This window comes from Nannobrachium achirus (assembly GCF_963921795.1).
Source record: "Nannobrachium achirus genome assembly, chromosome: 5".
Taxonomy (NCBI): domain Eukaryota; kingdom Metazoa; phylum Chordata; class Actinopteri; order Myctophiformes; family Myctophidae; genus Nannobrachium; species Nannobrachium achirus.
The window spans coordinates 64,115,120-64,135,347 of record NC_137814.1 but is presented as its reverse complement, the minus strand read 5'-3'; the positions used below and the strand labels follow the sequence as shown (position 1 = coordinate 64,135,347).

The 20,228-nt window shown below is 44.1% G+C and overlaps 1 protein-coding gene across 1 annotated transcript in view; it reads right to left on the bottom strand.

The window, feature by feature from the left end:
• LOC308285263 (uncharacterized protein) overlaps nt 1–20,228 on the bottom strand; it is a 734,101-nt gene that overhangs the window by 691,996 nt on the left and 21,877 nt on the right. Inside the window, exons 3-7 of the mRNA XM_080725980.1 lie at nt 16,689–16,994; nt 15,829–16,143; nt 14,884–15,189; nt 14,479–14,799; nt 3,574–3,879 (exon numbers count right to left, since the gene is read on the bottom strand). Of these exons, the coding sequence (XP_080582106.1) occupies nt 3,574–3,879; nt 14,479–14,799; nt 14,884–15,189; nt 15,829–16,143; nt 16,689–16,994 (1,554 nt within the window). The remainder of the gene's footprint in view (nt 1–3,573; nt 3,880–14,478; nt 14,800–14,883; nt 15,190–15,828; nt 16,144–16,688; nt 16,995–20,228) is intronic.

Here is a 20,228-nt window from a genome sequence, read left to right as displayed (position 1 = left end):
CTGTAGTGCTGTCCGCGATCGCCTAGGTGTATGCACTGGCATGGCTCGGCCCCTTTCCTCCATGTATTCCTTGCATAGCTGAAGTCCGAGTTCCTGTAGGAATTCTCTTCTGGTGAGTCGGGGTTTGCGCATGCAGTCTTTGAACAACACATATGCATTGATGGCAGCCAGGTCCAGCAAGTTGTAAAAGACAGCCACTGGCCAGCGACTGGTGCAGGTTTTCACGGTGAAGTTGCGTGCCATCTGATCCAAAATGTCCACTCCCCATTTGGTCTGATTGTAATCCGTCACAGACTCTGGCTTTGTCTTGGGGTCTGTGCCAATCACGATGGTAGGGTGCATGGTGCTCAAGATGCAAACATTTTTGTTGGGTTTGCTTTGGTAAATGGTCAGCGTCGCATCTGAGGCTTTCAGCAATCTGGTGCTGTGGAGCAGACCCTTCTCCCGTGCGCTCGGAGGTAACTCGCGCCTCTGTCTGTTCACAGTCCCAAGCAGCGTTGTATTTGATGCTAGAAGACTCTGTGCCAGCTTCATCGAAGTGAAAAAGTTGTCCATTGTGATGTTTCGTCCTTTGTTGAGGAATGGTTTTACCAATCTCTGCACGACATCTTGGGACAGAGGCACGCCAGGGCTACAAAGAGAGGGGGAGAGAGAGGGGGAGGATAATGGTTATTACAACATAATACAGGCAGCCTAATATATATTGTGGATGTATAGACATTTTATACATGTTTAGGAAAAGAACATTAAATTACCTGCGGTAACTGCCCTTTCCAAGGTAGGGGAATCCATTTAGGAAGTATTTGGTATTCAGGTCAGCAGCAACCCAAAATTTAATTCCAAACTTGTCTGGTTTGTTGGCCATGTATTGTGTAAATCCGCATCTTGCCTTTGTGGGGAAGAGCTGCTCATCCACTGTGATGTTGACTCCAGGCACAAAACACGCTTGACAGTTTTCTGTGAACGCGTCCCAGACATGAGACATTGCAGCAAACTTGTCCTGTTCTTTGCGGGCCTCCCTGGTGTCCTTGTCATCAAAACGCAGGTAGCGCATGATTGATTTGAACCGATCACGCGACATGACTTCCTTTACCAGGTGATTTCCATATTTTTGGTCCCACAGTTGATTCAAGGGAAAGCCATTGGTTAGCATGGCCCGCAAAAAAAACACACTGATGAATGCTTTCAGTTCCGTCACAGACAAATCCCAATCACCATTATTTTCATCACTGCGGGCCATTTTAACTGTGCAGTCTTTTATGTTCTCCAGCATGTTGTTGTCCAGCAAGCACAGAAAACTGCTCAACTCATCCTGAATTCTGACCTTGGCAAAAGCAGTAGGGCCTGGTGTATCTGTGAAAATATTGCGCCGTGGTACCCTGCCACGGCCAGCTCCGGCTACCAAGCCTGACCAAACGGTTCCATCTTTACCGAGCGCAGTGGTAGATTCGGTAGGCGTAGATTCAGGCTGCTGTTGTTCCGTTGTAGCTTCACATTCGTCTGGGTCATCTTCATATTCTGATTCGGTATCAGAATCAGAAGCAGGTGGGTAGTACGTTTCTTCTGGTGCATCTTGTCCAATATCGCCAGTCGCACCGCCATCATCATCACTGTCCCCCTCGCCAGGTGCAGTCACTTGTGAAAGCAGGTTGCTCGCTTCCAGTGCGGTGTAGCGCCGTTCTCGTCTCATCCTCGCAGGCATAGTCAGCTTGTCAGCTCGTGCTTGGTAAATGTGACTCTGACTGTATTTGTGGAGAGCTTTTATACAAATTTTTGCAGGCTAAGTGGGCTATCAAAACTCCTGGTCTATAATGACTCATGCATAATAATGCAGATTAGTCTGCATAGGAATGTGACACTGTAATCCTTTCATGTATAAGGCAAAATAATGTGACTTCACAGTGTGTGTATATATATATATATATATATATATATATATATATATATATATATATATATATATATGTACAGTATATTACATTACATCAGAGATACCTTATGCACATTTATAACTAATTGTCAGATCAGATATGATTCTAAGAGAGAGAGAGAGAGAGAGAGAGAGAGAGAGAGAGAGAGAGAGAGAGAGAGAGAGAGAAAGAGAAGAGAGAGAGTGTATAACGTTATGGACATTTATAACTCAAATTATCAGATATGATTGATTTCTAAATGACCACTGACATTAATTTGGGTTAGACATTGGTTTCCAAGAGCTAAGATTATAGACACAAGCTCACAATGCTATGCACATAAGCCAAAGTCTGGTTTTGAAGTGGACATACAAGGTTTCCACCTGAGAGAACGACAATACAAATACATTCTAACTTGGAGAACTTGGCTATTTGTACTTTATATACGTTAGTAAATCCAATTTCCAATATTTTAACTTCTACTCCACTAGGCCACATTTATTTCAAAACGTATTTACAAATTATAATATAAAATAGGCCTATACATAAACCACTTTAATTCACACAGTACTGTGTGAATTGTTTCGAAACTAACAAATTGGCCTATTTCAAAACAATACTAACACATTGGCTATTCAAATTACACAGCTATCAGTAAAGAATGCAGCCACTGATCAATGGATTGAAACATTTATTTGAAGTTAACAAATGGAAATGTACATAATAATAATGTCGCTACACAATAGTTTTTACAGTTCACCTTTGAAAGAGAGAGAGAGAGAGAGAGAGAGAGAAGAGAGAAAGAGAAGAGACAGAGTGTACAACGTTATGGACATTTATAACTCAAACATTTATAACCCTCAAATTATAACTCAAATGATCAGATATGATTGACGAACGCAAACACCATCGCAGGACAGAGAAGAATTAGGCGATAATGATAGGCTACAGCTGGGGGGAAAAAACAGCCTCGCCAAACGTGTGTCTGTAGAATGAAACCAAATGGACCCGGACGGTTCCATTTGGTTTCATTTGGCTCATTATATATGGTATACTGTATATATTATACTCTCAAGTACTACAAATACCCCAAAACTGTAGGCCTACGTAACGTTACTTTACACCACCGCATATCTGCATTCTCTATCGCAACGAAATGAAGAACTGTTACGTGGTGCGATAATGTGCGATAACAATACAATTGATACATTGATATTATCATTATTATTTTCAATTATAAAATACAACATTAGAGATAGTGTATTTAGTCATGTTATCTTTGCTGACAGGGACATGTAAATGTTCTATTAGAAGGAACAAAGGCGCACTCCAGGGGGGCTGTAGGTGTGAAGTCTCTTGCTGCTGGGAGAAATGGGGGAGAACGGTCATTTCTGCCGATAAGTGCCGTCAGAGTGGTATAATTGTATTTTATTTCATAATTAGGAAACGTTTCAGAAGTGGAAAAAAAACGAGAACATATATCTTGAGTATTTAGGAAAAGTCATGGAAGGGGAAATTTCTGAGACATTCAAGGGGAGAGTTATTGCACTTTGAAATATCAAAATCGGCCTAAAGGACCGGTTAGTCACCCGTGTGTTAAAAAACTCACTTGTTGATTCACTCGTACAACAAGTGAATCCAAACTACAAAGTATAACTTTTACCTGAGCAGGTGAGTCCAACAGCCTTGTCAGGTGAGCAGGTGTTTCTAGTTGAGTCTGAAGTTCTACAGTCCAGGAGAGCAGACTCACTGCCTTCACACTGGAACTCTTTGGTAAACATTGGAATCTTCCCTTCTCCATAGAGCGCCCCCTGGAGGACCGAAGGAGGCCCACAGTCAAGCTCCCTACAGACCACCTCTGCATCCTGCCAGTCAAAGTCACCTTCACACAATGAGACCCACGACTGATCAGACTTCACCTCCACTCTGCCTGAACACACACTGGTCCCATTCACCAACCTCACTGACTCTGGAGAGAGAGAGAGAGAGAGAGAGAGAGAGAGAGAGGGGGGGGGGGGGTGCAGTAGGGCATTAACCAAAAAGTCGACAAATCGATTCAATCGACTTAATTACATAAGTCGCCTCCCATCAGGGAAAGTCGAAAGTTGAAAAAAAAAAGTAAAGAAAAAGATACAGTATGCAGGGGAGTCAATTGGGTATGGCAGGGGTATGCAGCTGCCGTACCCTGGGTCCAGGGGGAAAATAAAAGTTACTTTTAAATTAGCTCCTTTCGGAACCACTCACTCCACGGCTATGCCGCTCCGAGATATGGTTCCTAATCACTCCATGCCCAAATGAGGCGTCGCCGGGGTAGTTCGCCAGGTTTTCAACCGCTCTTACCGTCACCAAGCGTTGTATCCAAAAAGAAATGGTCCTATAATCCAAGCGATTTGTTGAAGCAATACTTTAAAAACGCTCACTTTATCAGCCCGGCCTGTGTTTTTTGTCAGCCTGTTTCCATTTCTCACGGGGAAATCTCGCGACACGCTCCCATTTCTCGCTTGAGATTAATGGCGAGTCACGTGGTTGCTTCCGTAACATATTGTAGCGTCACGGCCGGGAGGCGAACCCGGGACCCCGATTTGCCAGGTATGCACGCTGACCAGTCAGCCAAAGTGCCAGGCACGTTGGCGAGAGCCAACGTACATACCGTATAGCCTACAGTCGTCCCCTCTACCTGGAAGCGCGACCACGTGCGCCGGCCAGGATCTAAGATCGACTTTGAAACCGGGGGGTTCAAACGCAACTCAGGGGGGAACAGTTGTCGACTACTAGCCGGACAGGTCTACACCGCCGCCGGGGATGAATACTTCCCCTCTGTACCGCTGCCACCAATGTAGCGTCACGGCCGGGAGGCGAACCCGGGACCCCGATTTGCCAGGTATGCACGCTGACCAGTCAGCCAAAGTGCCAGGCACGTTGGCGAGAGCCAACGTACATACCGTATAGCCTACAATATCACTGGGAAAACACAGACCGGGCTGACAAAGTGAGCGTATTGACAAAGAAGTATTGTTTCAACATAGCGCTTGGATTAATTACCCTTTCTGCTAAAAAAAGTAGAGATGCAAGAGACGGGTACAGGACCATTGCTTTTTGGATACAACACTTGGTGACGGTAAGAGCGGTTGAAAACCTGGCGGAGTTGGTGAACTACCCCCGTCGACGCCTCATTTGGGCATGGAGTGACTAGGAACCACAGCTCAGAGCGGCATAGCCGTGGAGTGAGGGGTTCCGAAAGGAGCTACTTTTAAATATAAATCCATGAATATCTCTGTCTATCTGTGCTGGTTATTATGTTGTTAAATTAGGCTACAGTAAAATAACTACAAATGCAAAATTTAACAAAATGGTCACTTTAACAAGGTATTATAATTATATTCTCCACACTTTTAGTCCCCCCATTTTGACAAAATGGTATGTTCCCAGGTTCCGCAGGTCAGCTGCACAGGTACAATTCATTATCGTTAATTGTGGCACGTTTACTAACATGTCAAGTTTAGCTGCACTTGAACAACCATTCCAGGCTGCCATATCCAGCCAAAGAAACCATAGAAGTGGGGGAAAAAATAGAATGTACTTCTTAAAATAAATGTATCATGCCTGTTGCTAAGTTATGGCAACATTACTGGTGCGCGCGTGCAAGACACCAGTCATGTTGCCATACCTTAGCTTTTTCTGAACTGACGCCACTGAGCAGTTCATTCGTAGCTGTAGCCTACCTCTTCTTTGTTGGCTGGTGAGACGTGTGATATGTCCTAGCGAGACGTTTAACTTCTCCCGGCCGCAGCGGCATTGCACGCTGAGAACCGCTGACTGTAGGCTACAAGCTTCACTGCTTCACTCATACAGTAGGTCTGCTATTCTCTGCACGCAACACTGTTGCGGGTGGGAGAATCAATTATTTAGGCGTAATCGTGGGCTGCAGCTGCTGTGACCAGGGGGAGAGTTCCGACGATTTAAAATGAGCCCAATACGGAACTAAAACTTCCTATGATTGGCCACTAGTTGCGCTGTTTTACCCCTGGCCGGTTGCAAAAAGAATTGCTCTCCATTGGATCCCATTCATTTTCCCCTTTCGTGTTCTAACCTTAATTAACATTTCCATGAATACTTTATGGTTCCTATCGCTATTTAAATTTGCCTTTCAATCACGATGATATGCGTTTTGTAAAAATAAGGTCCCATTTATGTTAAAATTGATGATAAAGTTGCGGGGGGCGTGGCCAACTAAACTGATACCAGCCGGCTGTGTTCTTCTTCGTGTGCTGTATTTCGGGAGGCTCTGACCACATTCTCTCATGTATCCCTGCGGTTGCACGTGACCATTGGCAGCCAATAGCCTCCTCTGGTTGCATTTCAATCTATGATGGCAACACCCATGCCAAGGACCCATATTGTGTCATTTGCGCTGCATAGAAACTAATGGCTTCGCTTTGTCCATATCTTTTATACAGTCTATGGCTGTGACCATATAGATGTGTCGCAATGCCTCACGCTGTGAGCTTGTATGATCGTCTATTTTCAAATAGCCTGGCTATAGGGATAAAGGTAGGCCTACAATTTTATAATAATATAATAATGTATATTGACTGTCAGTTAATAAGATACAGACCTTTGGTTGAACAGATTGTGTCAGTGTCAGTGTGGTCCCCCACCCCTCAGCTATCATCTCAATGTGAAACATGGTGAACGTGGAGACTAACGTTACCTTATGTAACGTAACTCTGGTCCTTAGTGTTAGAAGGCACCTTATACGTTAATGGCATGGATGAGCCCTTTGCCCAGCCTCTCGTCTGTAGTAAAAAAATACAAATTTCGCTACCCAAAAAAAGACGGTTTTAAGATGCGGATCTTAACCCTAATCGTGCCTATCCCGAACAAGTTCGGCTTTATTTCAATCCAATACAATATTTTATTTGCTATTTTACTTACCCTGAGCTGCTTGGACCAACGTGGGTGGTCCTGGCTCGTCCAGCGCTTACCAACGAGAGACGCTAGATGGTCCGACGATTTATTCCATTGAAAATGGTTTAAAATAAAGTTTAGAGCCCCCCCCAAAAAAACTCAATCTATACTGTCGGCGGCGCGACGTATTCCAGGGTGCCTATCCCGGACTAGTACGGGATATTTAATAAAATGAATTAATTAATCGGAGGCCTCAACGAAGCCCCGGTCTACATTTCCATCCATGGCCCGGGCCCCACTCGGCCATCCACGGGCCGTAGTCGCGCAACGCGGCCACATCGGGCGGCCCACTCCAATAATAAGTCACATCTAGTGCCAGACGCGCTTGTGATAATAAACGGAGATTTCAATCACTGTTCTCTGTCCGCCACTCTGCCGTCCTTTAAGCAGTTTGTGAAGTGCCCCACACGGGGTGATCGGTCACTTGATCTGTTCTACACGAACGTTAAGAAGACCTACGTTGTGAAGAAGCTGTCTGCTCTTGGACAATCTGACCACAATATGTTGGCAGTGACGCCTTGCCATTCTCCCATTATCCGGAGACAGCCTATTAAGACTAAAACTGTGCGCGTGTGGTCTGATGAAGCTTGTGATAAACTCCAAGCAAGCTTTGAATGCACTGACTGGTCCATCTTTCTGGATGATGATGATCTTGACCTGGACAGTAAAGTTGATAGAGTTACTGCTTATATAAATTTCTGTGTAGATGATGCCATCCCCTGTAAAAAGATTAAGATATTTCCTAATGACAAACCCTGGTTGACAAGGGAGGTTAAAGCTGCTATTAACCAAAAGAAGAGGGCATTCCTCAGTGGGGATAATGACCTGTTCAAACATGCTAACAAAGAGCTTAAAGCTAAAATAAGACAGGCAAAGCTCAAATATAAAGAAAAGGTAGAAAGACAAATGTCTAATACCAACACTAGGGGCCTCTGGAAAGGCATTAAATCCATCACGGACTGGACCAACAAGTCCAGTAGCCCTGGCTCTGGGATTGATGTTAATGAGGCAAATACATTTTTTGCTAGGTTTGATACATTTGATTTCTCTGCTGAGCAGGCGAGTATCCTCTCCTCTCTAGCTCAGCCAAGTACTGAGGACAGCTGTCCCCCTATTGTTATAACTACTGATGAAGTTTGCAAGGTGTTTAAGAGCATTAAGGTGAACAAGGGCCCTGGGCCTGATGGTTTCGACCCTCGTACCTTTAAGGTCTGTGCTGATCAGTTGTGCCAGGTCTTTCATTCTCTGTTCTCTCTTTCACTGTCTTTACCTGCTCTTCCTGCTATGTGGTTAACATCATGTCTTGTTCCTATTCCTAAAAAGAACAATGTACGTAATAGCCTTACTAACATGAGACCTATTGCTATAACATGCCACATCATGAAGTGTTTTGAAAGGGTTGTGTTGGGCCACCTTAGAGAGCAGGTGGCTCCTTATTTAGACCTCCTTATTTGTGGCTCCTTATTTGCAATTTGCATACAGGAAGCGGGTAGGTGTTGATGATGCACTGATTGTTATGTTACATCACATGTACACTCACCTTCAATCAACTGCCAGTTCTGTTAGGGTCATGTTTTTTGATTTTTCTAGTGCCTTCAACACTATACAGCCACATATCCTAGCTAATAAACTGAGGCAGTATAAACTGCATAATTCAACCATTACCTGGTGCATGAAGTATCTAGTGCCTCGACCTCAGTTTGTTAAACTAGATGATGCAGTATCAGATGTCATCTGGACAAAAACTGGAGCCCCTCAGGGAACTGTTTTAGCTCCTTTTTTATTTGTCCTCTATACCACAGATTGTAGGCATAGTGAGGCAAAGTGTCACATGCAGAAATTCTCTGATGACACTGTTCTAATTGGTCTCATCAACAAGGATGACGATCGGGCCTATAAAAAGGAAATCGATCTATTTGTTCGATGGTGCGATGATAACTTTCTACTGCTCAATGTAGAAAAGACCAAAGAGCTTGTTAACTTTTGTAAAAAGAAGGTGCCTATCTCACCTGTCATCATCAAAGGGCAGGAGGTAGAAATAGTTCAGTCCTATAAGTATCTTGGTGTCCACTTGGACAGTAAGCTGGACTGGAAGATGAACACAGAGAAAGCTCAAGAAAGCTCAGTCTAGACTTTTCCACTTAAGGAAGCTCAGATCTTTTGAGATCAGTAGGCCACTCCTTCATGTATTCTACCAAGGTATCCTTGCTAGTGTCCTCTTTTATGCTGTGCTCTGCTGGGGGGGCAGCATCACGGCCGATGATAAAAACCGAATCAATAAATTGATTAAAAAGGCTGGCTCAGTGATTGGCCTCCCTCAGGATACTTTGGATATCACTATAGCCAAGCGAATGAGGACCAAATTGAACACTATTCTTTCCTTTGAAGGCCATCCTTTCGATAAGGTATTTAAGGACCTGCGTAGCAAGTTCAGCAACAGGTTTTTGATGCCTATATAATATCTACTGAGCGAATGAAGAAATCCTTTGTTCCTGCTGCTGTTAGATTCCTTAACGTTAACGTACATCGCTAGCTTGGTTTTTGGGAGGGTGACATGTAACTTGTAAAGTCTGTTATTGTTATTTGTTGTGTATTTGTATGTTTGTTATATGTTGTCATTGATTTTGTGTATTTGTATTCGCTCTGGTGGCACAACATGTTTCCCTTTGGGGACTAAGCAATAAACCCATACCATACCATACCATCTTTAGAGGGGGTTTTCTCTGATTTCTGATTTTTGACCAACCAGAGTGTTTTCTTTGCGACTGAAATAGCTTTAGATCGGGCTTCTAAAAAATAAAACAGTGAATGGCTGTAGCCAGCAGCCATGCAGGTCGGACGCGTTTTTTCTCGCTCCTCAACTTCTCGCCGGAGCCGCCGCCGCGCGCCAGTAAACTACTCACCAGGGACAAAGGGATGGATATTTTTATCTTTTCTAACGTTTCTCGTATGGTTTACCGACTCATGCTTGAGTTCACCGTGGATCCCACATAACTTGGATACGATGGATTATGTGCAGGACAGAGAGGAATCACACAGTGATTTTTATCTCCACGGTGGGTCGGAATCCAAACACCTTGGCTACGGGAGAATGACTGTCTTTGGTGCGCTGATCTCAACAAAGAACAAACCCCCAGTTGGCAGTAGTATGGACAGAAGGTCCTGTATTTACTTTTTGCTGCTACTCTGTGGAGATATAGAGACCCACCCTGGCCCGGTTGCAACCCGACAGATGACTCGCAGACTCGCCGCCGTTCTCGCAGCCGCGGATGGTCTTTCCACGGTCGACTCATCGCCATTGTCGACCAGTGAGGTTACCAACACGGCCAACTCGGAGGAACCACGGATCCACGAGGGACCACCCGACCCACGGAGCACCTCGGTCGTCGGTGTGTCCACCCCCGCGCCGGCTCCACCACCCGACATCGTGGCTGTTGGTGCCCAGTTCGCGGCAGTCGGATCTCCGGAGATTACCAGTACCACCGAGCAGGATGTCCCCCCGCTGGCCCCGCCACCCCCCAGGGATCGAAACCAATCATGGCTGTTGGCGTACCTCGGCTTTGATACAATCTGCGCCGGCGCCGCCACCTCGACACCTCGCGCCGATGAAAGAAGCTGGATATCCCATTGTCTAGGTTCTCAGACATCAACGGGACATGACCTCCCCCCCACCCCCAGCGCCCCCCTACCCCCAATACACACGGATGTGGACTCACACACAGGGGAAACCCCCTCCCCCAGCCCTGATAATGGCTATTTGAACACCTCAGACATGAAAGGTACTTTTGTGAAAAGAGGACTGAAAATGATTCATCTCAACATCAACAGTTTGAAACCCAAACTGGAACAAATCAAAGCTATGTTTCTTGATGGTAAGGTACACATTTTAACCTTCTCAGAGACTAAACTCGATGACTCATTCTCAGATACTAGCATTGAAATAGCCAATTACACTGTCATTAGGAATGATAGGAACAGGAAGGGAGGCGGTGTTTGCATGTATATTCACAATGATTTAAATTTTATCATTCGCCCTGACCTACACCACAGCTCTCTTGAAACTGTATGGGTCGAGATAATTTTTGAACATGCTAAAAATATACTAATATGCGCAGTCTATAGACCCCCTGACCAGAATGACTTCTTTGAGCTGTTTGAGGAGAGCTTAGCAAAGGTGGACGGTATTGAGTATTATGCTTTGGGCGACTGGAATGTTTGTGCTTTGCGTAAAGAAACACCCCTGTTCAAGTCCTTTAATGGGTTATGTAATCAATATGGTCTCACTCAGCTCGTTACCGTACCTACCAGGGTGACGGAGCACTCCCAAACCCTCATAGATCTCATCGTAACCACAGACAAATCCAAAGTCACCGCTAGCGGGGCTATTGTATGCGGTCTTAGTGATCATTACATGATCTACTGTACGCGTAAAATACACAAACCCAAGGCTAGTGGTCACAAAACAGTGGTAGCTAGAAGCCTCAAAAACTACTCCAGTGAGGCATTAAATCACACACTAGCGAATACTGACTTTTCTTCTGAACTGAATTGTACAAATGTCGAAGGAGCATGGTGTGGTTTTAAAACCAAATTGACCAATGCTCTAGACGACGTGGCCCCCTTGCAAACCACCAGGGTTAAAGCCCGCCAAGAGCCATGGTATAACTCAGATATAGCCGAATCAGCTAAACTCAGAGACAAAAAGTACGATGAAAAACGTAAGTGTTGCAAAAAGCTTAGGAAAAAATTCAACCCTGACCTCAAGATCCAAATCAAACATCTTACTGCTCAGTGCAAGAAACTCAGAAACCAGACGATCGCACTATGTAGATCCGCCCAAAAAGACTACATCGACACCAAAATCGACGAATACAAAAATAAACCACGAGACCTATGGAAGTTGCTTAACAACCAATTAGGCTTAAAATCTAAAAACATATGCCACAGCATAAACATCAAAACGGACGCCGCTCTCATTTCTGACAAATGTGAAGTAGCTACCCATCTTAACAAAACCTTTACCACCATGGCCCATTCACTGGTTGAAAGACTGGTCGCCCCATCTGGGCGGTATGGTATAAATTTTGTTAAGAAATACTACAATAAACTGGGTGTCATAAAAGACAGTTTTAAACTTGCCACAGTGACAACTGATGAAGTGTTTAAAAAACTGAGCGCCCTACCTCAGCACAAGGCCACTGGCCTTGATAAAATTCCAGCTAGATTTCTCAGAGATTCAGCCGCCACCATTGCTCCAATCATTACCCACATAATTAACCTTTCCATCGAACAGGGTCATGTCCCACAGGACTTCAAACTAGCAAAAGTAACCCCCCTGCATAAAAAAGGTAGCAAACTAGACCCTGGAAACTACCGTCCCGTTTCCATTCTCAGCTCCATATCCAAAGTCATGGAGAAAATAGTCTACGAACAGATTGCAAGATATCTCGATGAGAATAATCTGATTTACGAGTTCCAATCTGGATTCAGAAAATCTCATTCCACCGACACATGCCTTCTCTATTTGACTGACCAAATCAAACGCGAAGCGGATGACGGCAAATATAGCGGCATGGTCATGATGGACCTCCAGAAGGCATTTGATACCGTAAATCATTCTATTCTGATTGAGAAACTAAAAGCCATCGGTCTTGACAGCGCAGCAGTGAGTTGGATGCAATCTTACCTGGTGGGGAGGGAACAGGTGGTGGAGATTAACGGTACCATGTCCCCCCCCCTCCCAGTAAGCTGTGGTGTTCCTCAAGGTAGCATACTGGGGCCTCTGTTGTTCCTAATATACGTGAACGACATGGCATCTGCTTGTGACTGCAACCTGTTCCTGTTCGCGGATGACTCGGCTCTCCTAGTCTCGGGCAAGGACCACTTGCAGGTTGAGAAGACACTTAACTCTGAACTAAGTAAGATCTGCACATGGCTTAACGACAACAAATTATCAATTCACCTGGGAAAAACGGAGTCCATCCTCTTTGGAACAAATCATAACCTCAAAAAGGTCGATAACTTCACAATCAAAGTGGGTGACAAGGTCATAACACGAAAAAACGAAATCTCTTACTTAGGATGTATCCTGGAAGCTAATCTTTCCAGTGAAAAGATGACTTCTAAAGTAATAAATAAAATCAACCAACGAACTCGTTTCCTACAGAGGATAGCCCCGATGGTCAATTTTAACACACTGAAGACCATAGCTGGTGCAATAATCCAGCCCCTCTTTGACTACGGAGTCCACGTATGGTATCGTGACGCCCCACAAGCCCTGAAAACTAAACTCCAAACAGCCCAAAATAAACTAATTAGGGTCCTGCTTAGCCTTCCCTATCAGACTCACCTCACCGCTACTCACCAATTAAGAGTGGGGTGGCTCAGAGTAGATGACAGAGTACAGCAGCTTGCAATGGGCCTGGTGTACAAGATACACTACACCACTATGATACCCAAGTACCTGTCAAAATACTTTATAAACATTAAGGATGTCCATAATTACAACACCAGAGGCAGCGCCACAGATCACTTTCAACCCAGAGTCAAAACCAACAAAGGGTCAAACTCTTTTTTCTGCTATACCACCAAAATGTGGAAAGCCTTACCGAAGGCCATAAAGGAGTGTGGATCACTTGCATCCTTTAAAATTGCCCTGAAAAGCCACTTACAGGCAGCAGCCGTTCGCAACTGGTAATAATGAACCTAGCCCCAACCCTACCCTCCCCTGCCCCTTCTTTGTATATACTGTTTGTTTAAGAATTACTGTCTTTGTTTTGTTTTTCTTTACATATCTACTGCATAGTACTGTGTTCTATCTGTCTGTCATTCAATGTTATATGAGATACTTCAATGGTTTCCAGTGGAAATAAGCTTAGTCTTTTCATGGATCTCCTTTTAGTAGACCTTGTACCAGTGAACTGTACCGTCATGAAACTGTACCTTTTCCTATGCAAACTTCTAATAAAGTCTTCAATCAATCAATCAAAGGCTAAGTGTTAGCCAACTTCCTCCTCTAGTCCCCCATAGCAGCGGCTGCAGTGAAAACACAAGGCAGTACTGTCTTCTTCTACGGTAGCTAGAGCGAAGGCCTATACAGATATTTCTGGCACTCTAGCGGCCACTTGTGGCCCGGGGCACTGTATGAGTTAAAACCCCTCAGCTAAGGGTTACTTGACTGGAAAATGTTGAAGACAATATAGGGGGATACTTTAATTTTAATTGTTGAGTTTACAGAAGGTCTTTGAATTTATGCAGGCTACCTGAATCTCAAATGTTCCTAAAATTGCTGCACTGATCGGTTGGTCTTGGTTAAGTATGACCTTGATTACAAAATATAAGCAATAAGCAATGTTTTGTTGCTTAAGATTATGTATTCACTATTCATTGATTCACTCTTATACCAAATATGTATGTATGTATGTATGTATGTATGTATGTGTGTATGTATGTATGTATATATGTATATATGTGTGTGTGTGTGTGTGTGTGTGTGTGTGTGTGTGTGTGTGTGTGTGTGTGTGTGTGTGTGTGTGTGTGTGTGTGTGTGTGTACAAAGAAAGAAAGAAAGAAAGAGAAAGAAACAAAGACATTGCTTTACCTGAACAGATCACCTCCACTCTAAAAGGAAAAGTACTCCTTTTAGAGTGCTGTATTTTTCCACACTCCATCAGAGAAGACTCAGTCCCTTTACAGGAAGCTCTAATTTCCCACGAAGGTTGCATTTCAGAATTTCGTAGATCCTTTGAAATAAAGGAGCCACAGCCCAGCTGTCTACACACTACAGTTGATGCCTCCACATCCGACTCCTGATTAAATGTGCTACTGCTAACATCTGCTCGTCTCCACTCTCCCTGGTGTTTCATCTCCAGTGTGCCAGTGCAGTGACTGGTTCCTCCCACCAATCTGACATCATAAAACACTGTGCAAAGACAAGAGATGAACCAGTGAAAAGTAATATCAACATCCATTATTAACTAAACATTAATCCAGTTTGTTATTTTACCTGAGCAGGTGAGTCCAACAGCCTTGTCAGGGGAGAAGGTGTTTCTAGTTGAGTCTGAGGTTCTACAGTCCAGGAGAACAGACTCACTGCCTTCACACTGGAACTCTTTGGTCCACATTGAAGGCTTTCCTTCTCCATAGAGCGCCCCCTGGAGGACTGAAGGAGCCCCACAGCCAAGCTCCCTACAGACCACCTCTGCATCCTGCTGGTCAAAGTCACCTTCACACACTGAGAGCCACGACTGATCAGACTTCACCTCCACTCTGCCTGAACACACACTGGTCCCATTCACCAACCTCACTGACTCTGGGGGGGTCACAGAGACAAACAAGAGACGCACACAGACACGCACGCACGCACGCACAAACACACACACACGCACGCACGCACGCACGCACGCACGCACGCACGCACGTGCACACACACACACACACACACACACACACACACACACACACACACACACACACACACACACACACACACAAGATGATGAACAGATAGATACAGCCATACATGAAAGCTGACCTCGTCATACTTCCCTGGTCTTTCCCTGCAAAGTAATTTTCTCACCATTGTTGTGCCTGATCTCCATTTTTGTCTTCACTGAATTGACACCCAGGTGTGAGATGACACTATTTCATACCTGGCTAAGGTCCCTCTTTCTCCATACTGACGTTTTTGTCTGGAGACTGGGTTGCTCCAAGACAAGGCTTGGACTTACCACTGACTTCCCACTGTAAAGTCCCTCCTAGGACTTTTGTCTACTAAGCTCAATTCATTGAAACATTAAATGACAGACACATGTAAACAATACTATATAAAACATCATCAAAAACCAGTCCCTTTGAAATTGTCGATTGTCACATGTAGACAGACAGACAGACAGACAGACAGACAGACAAGGTAAGAGACTATAAAGATCACGGTTATTGTTTGTATTACCTGAACAGGTCACCTCTATTAGGTCAGTGGAATTCCTCTGCCAAATTTGTCCGCACTCCCAAAGTAGAGACTCAGACCCGACACAGGTAGATTCAAAGCTCCATTTTGTTTGATATGTGGAACCATAAGTCCTGTATGTTGAAACAGCAGAGCCACAGCCCAGCTGTCTACACAATACAGCTGATGTCTTCAAATTCCATTGTTTGTTGTTCCAGCGAACAGTCGGACTCACTTGTTTCCAAAGTCTCTGGTGTTTCATCTCCAGCATGCCAGTGCAGTTATTGGTTCCTCCCACCAACCTGACATCATCACACTCTGTACAGAGACAAGAGTGTAGGGGAGACTGACTGGGGCAAAAGTAGTGGGGCAAGTGTAACACACTCAATAATTCTAATCAGAAACAAGGTAAAGGAATGAGGCTTCTGCACTGCCTATTAGGGTTCTCTCTCTGCCTATGGAAGGGTAGAATGATAACTTAATCTCAGCAGAACTTTTCGACAAAAACAGATTTTGAGTTGTAAACGTAAATTTTTGAGTGCTGCTTCTGGAACAAAAGCACAAAGCGCTCAAAGTTTGTTGTACGCCCACCACTGGCGCCTGATCGCAGCCTGGGGGATCACCGGCTCCACCTATCAGCCATTGGCCGTTGCCTGGCTTGTGATACAATCACCACATTCTGCACAAAGTTTCCTCTGGACGTACTTTTTCCAAAATGCATGTTAGCCACACACATTAAAAATTGTGGCCATATTGCACTTTTAGCCTATACAGGAACATAATGCTCACTTACTCATTCTAAATTCATTGCAAGCATTTGTTTTGCGCGAAAGATATTCCTTCCAAGTGTGTTTATCTTTTACCTGAGCAAGTGAGTCCAACAACTTTGTCAGGTGAGCAGCTGTTTCTAGTAGAGTCTGAGGTTCTACAGTCCATGAGAGCAGACTCACTGCCTTCACATTGGAACTCTTTGGTCCACATTGGAGCCTTCCCTTCTCCATAGAGCGCCCCCTGGAGGACTGAAGGAGCCCCACAGTAAAGCTCCCTACAGATCACCTCTGCATCCTGCTGGTCAAAGTCACCTTCACACACTGAGAGCCACGACTGATCAGACTTCACCTCCACTCTGCCTGAACACAAACTGGTCCCATTCACCAACCTCACTGAATCTGGAGAGAGAGAGAGAGAGAGAGAGAGAGAGAGAGAGAGAGAGAGAGAGAGAGAGAGAGAGAGAGAGAGAGATCATCACTGTTATCACACATGTGCATGTACACTGTATACGGATCGGCGGACGGGGACAGACAGTTAGAAAAATAGGTAGGTAGGTAGGTAGGTAGGTAGGTAGGTAGTAGTGATGTGCGGGTCAGGGTTTTATTTGGACTGCGGATCCGGCACATTTTAATTTTCTGACCCAGCCCAGCCTGCCCCGCACCACGTACCACATCAATTTTCACAGCCCAGTCTGTCCCGCAGCCCGCCCACATTAAATTCATGTCAAATACGTCTTTGAATGTGGACTTATTCCATCCATCACGGAACGGCAGCCAATCCAAGCCGTGCAATAACAGAATGGCATATCATTGAGGAGAAACTGTCAGTGCTGATTTTCAGCAAATTACATTACAGTGCAGTGCAACAGAGCCATATAAATTTGGCACTCCTGTATGGTCTATACCAGGGTTCCCCCTATTAGTTTTCCCCAAGGGCCGAATTGTGTCTATGGTACCAAGCCGAGGGCCACAGCATTGCGGGAGGTGGCGGCGGCGTTCCCGCTACTCCAGCGACAGTTAAAATACACTAGTGTTTTTGCCGCTCTTATACCAACATTATTAGAATTATTATTGGTTGTGGCACTAATAATTTTGCCCTGGGATTCTTAAAACCTGTGTTGGGAACTGCACTCTTTAAATTAAAACAAAATAAGTTAAAACATATGAGCTTCTTGCACCTCCTGCAAGCAGTCTGTCTTCCTGTCTGCTGTTGTAGGACACACTGAACAGTTTGTTTTACCGTTTCTATCATTTGGATTGTTTGGAATTGAGACAAAGTCAATGTATGATGATGATTTGTTAAGTTAAGCATAAGCATTAGATAGCTGGTGTAATGCAGGGAGACACCCTAGCCAGATCTTGGCTTCACACTGACACCAAGGAGGTCGAGACTAGGGTTGGGACTCGTTAGGATTTTAACGATTACGAGTCCTTAGCTATTCCCTCTTAACGATTCCGGTTCCTAACGGTTCTCTTAACGGTTCCAATATATATATTTTTTCATATTTTCTGACATCCATTATTAACAGTAGTTGTTTACATAAGCCTAATGGGCGTTCCAACAGTAGTTAGTATATTTTCTAATATTAGTAGTAGATACTGTTTTTTCTTATGCTCTTTTCAATACAGTAGAACTATCAAATGACAAAAAAAAAAACAATTACATTTCAGTTCTCTTGTCTGTCTTACAAGGAATCCTGTATTTTGTAGATGTTCTCTTATCCTCTATACAGTAGCAAATTGCAAATGACAGAAAAGTGTCAATTCTTAAATGTCAAATCCTGTTCTTTTTTTAAACAACACTCTTACCCTCTTTTCAATACTGTATCAAAGAATGCCTTTTTCCTCTGGTACATAGCAAGCCAACTGTACTGTAAGCCAGACACAAACTAAGGCATAACAACAACTCTAACCCTCTTTTCAAAATCAATACTGCATCAAAGTCAAGACCTAGTGTCTCATTGTGGATAGACTGTTCAAAGTCCCTGATTTTCTAACCCACCATTTTATATATTGACTGTGTCAATTCTTGTTTTCAGTAGAAACGTTGTTTCCACATTGTTAACAGTGGCAGAGACATGCATCTGTACAGCATTGTTGTTGTTAGCCCTTAGCACTGATTACTATTAGTGCTATGCTCTGTAGCAGCAAAGTAGACACAGCACTCAACTGCTCTCTTTTTCAATCAAAATCGCGGAGCTCTCCTCCGCTCCTGCAACGAGGCACGCTGGCAGCGAGCCTTCCTGCTTGAACGTCGGTGGAGCGGCAGTGGAGCACCCTTCAATGATTAAAACCGGAGCGTTCCCAGCGTTGCCGTGACGCTCAACGCGCTCGGTGGAGCCGCCGAGCCGGGGGGGTTAAACGTTGACGTTAAGCGTTGGTTAGGCGGACATTCCAAGCATTCCTTCTGTAGAGGTGGCCTGACGTCACCACTCACCGCTAATGCGCGCTGATGTCGAGACCCGTTAAGAGAATCGGACCGGCAAAAATGATTGACCCGGTTCTGGACCCGCTATCATGGAACCGGTTCCTAAAAAGAACCGGTTTCGGGTCCCAACCCTAGTCGAGACGACATCCCACAGTAGTCCTGACGGACCTGAACTATGCGGACGACATCAGCCTGCTCTCCGACAACATGACACATGCACAGGAACTCCTGAACAGAGTGGAGTTAGGGTACGTTCACACAGTGGACGCTTAGGCTCAAAACGGTCTCAATTCCGCACCTGGTGTAATTCCATATCCTGTCATCCTCGGCTGTTCCTGTGAGCCCCGAGCTGCATTATGGGAGAGTCAACATGGCGCTGGTCAGAAGGACGTGTAGTTCTTTTGACTAGCGCGATTTGCAGAAGGACAGATCAAGGAATGTAGCCTACCCTACTCAACATGAATATGAATTCCACATTAGGCCTATCCAGCAAATATGAAAACATTAGTGCACCACCTGAAACTAAGCCCCCTTTCCTTTGTAAATGTCTCCCATTTCAATGTATTACTATTATTTATTTTTCCCCAGTTATTAATTTTTTTTGTGACTGCATGCTTTTTTCTTTTTTACTTTTTCCCCTTTTGTTACTGACAATTCCGTCTGAAAAGTACTGTGTCTTTCTGTCTTTTTCAATGTTAGGTCTATGAGATACATGAAGTGGTTCCTGTGTAAATTATTCGAAAAGTATGCTATGATATCCTTTTAGTTGAGTACCAGTGATTTGTACTGTCATGAACTGTACATTTTCCTATGCAACCTTCTAATAAATTCTTCAATCAATCAATGAAAACAAATATGAACCCCAGCTATGCATATTCTTGGGGGGAATAAGCCAAAAATAGCCAATCTACAAGCTCACAATGTGTCGCTCTGCGTCGCGTTGTGAGCTTGTAGATCGTCTATTTTTTGTAAAGATTTATAGCCTATAAATAAAGCAGTCAAATAAATGTGACTCCGTTTTATAATAAGAATAAAGGGTTTAATAGGCTATATGTGGATTACATCAATAATTAATGACAGATGCATATGGTTATTTATGACAATAAAGCACATATGTTTTGTTTTTTATTGTTTTTTGTAGCCCACGTTTGTGTGTGATTATGTGTTACTCGAGAGTTAATAAAAAATATATTTTGGATAGTAAT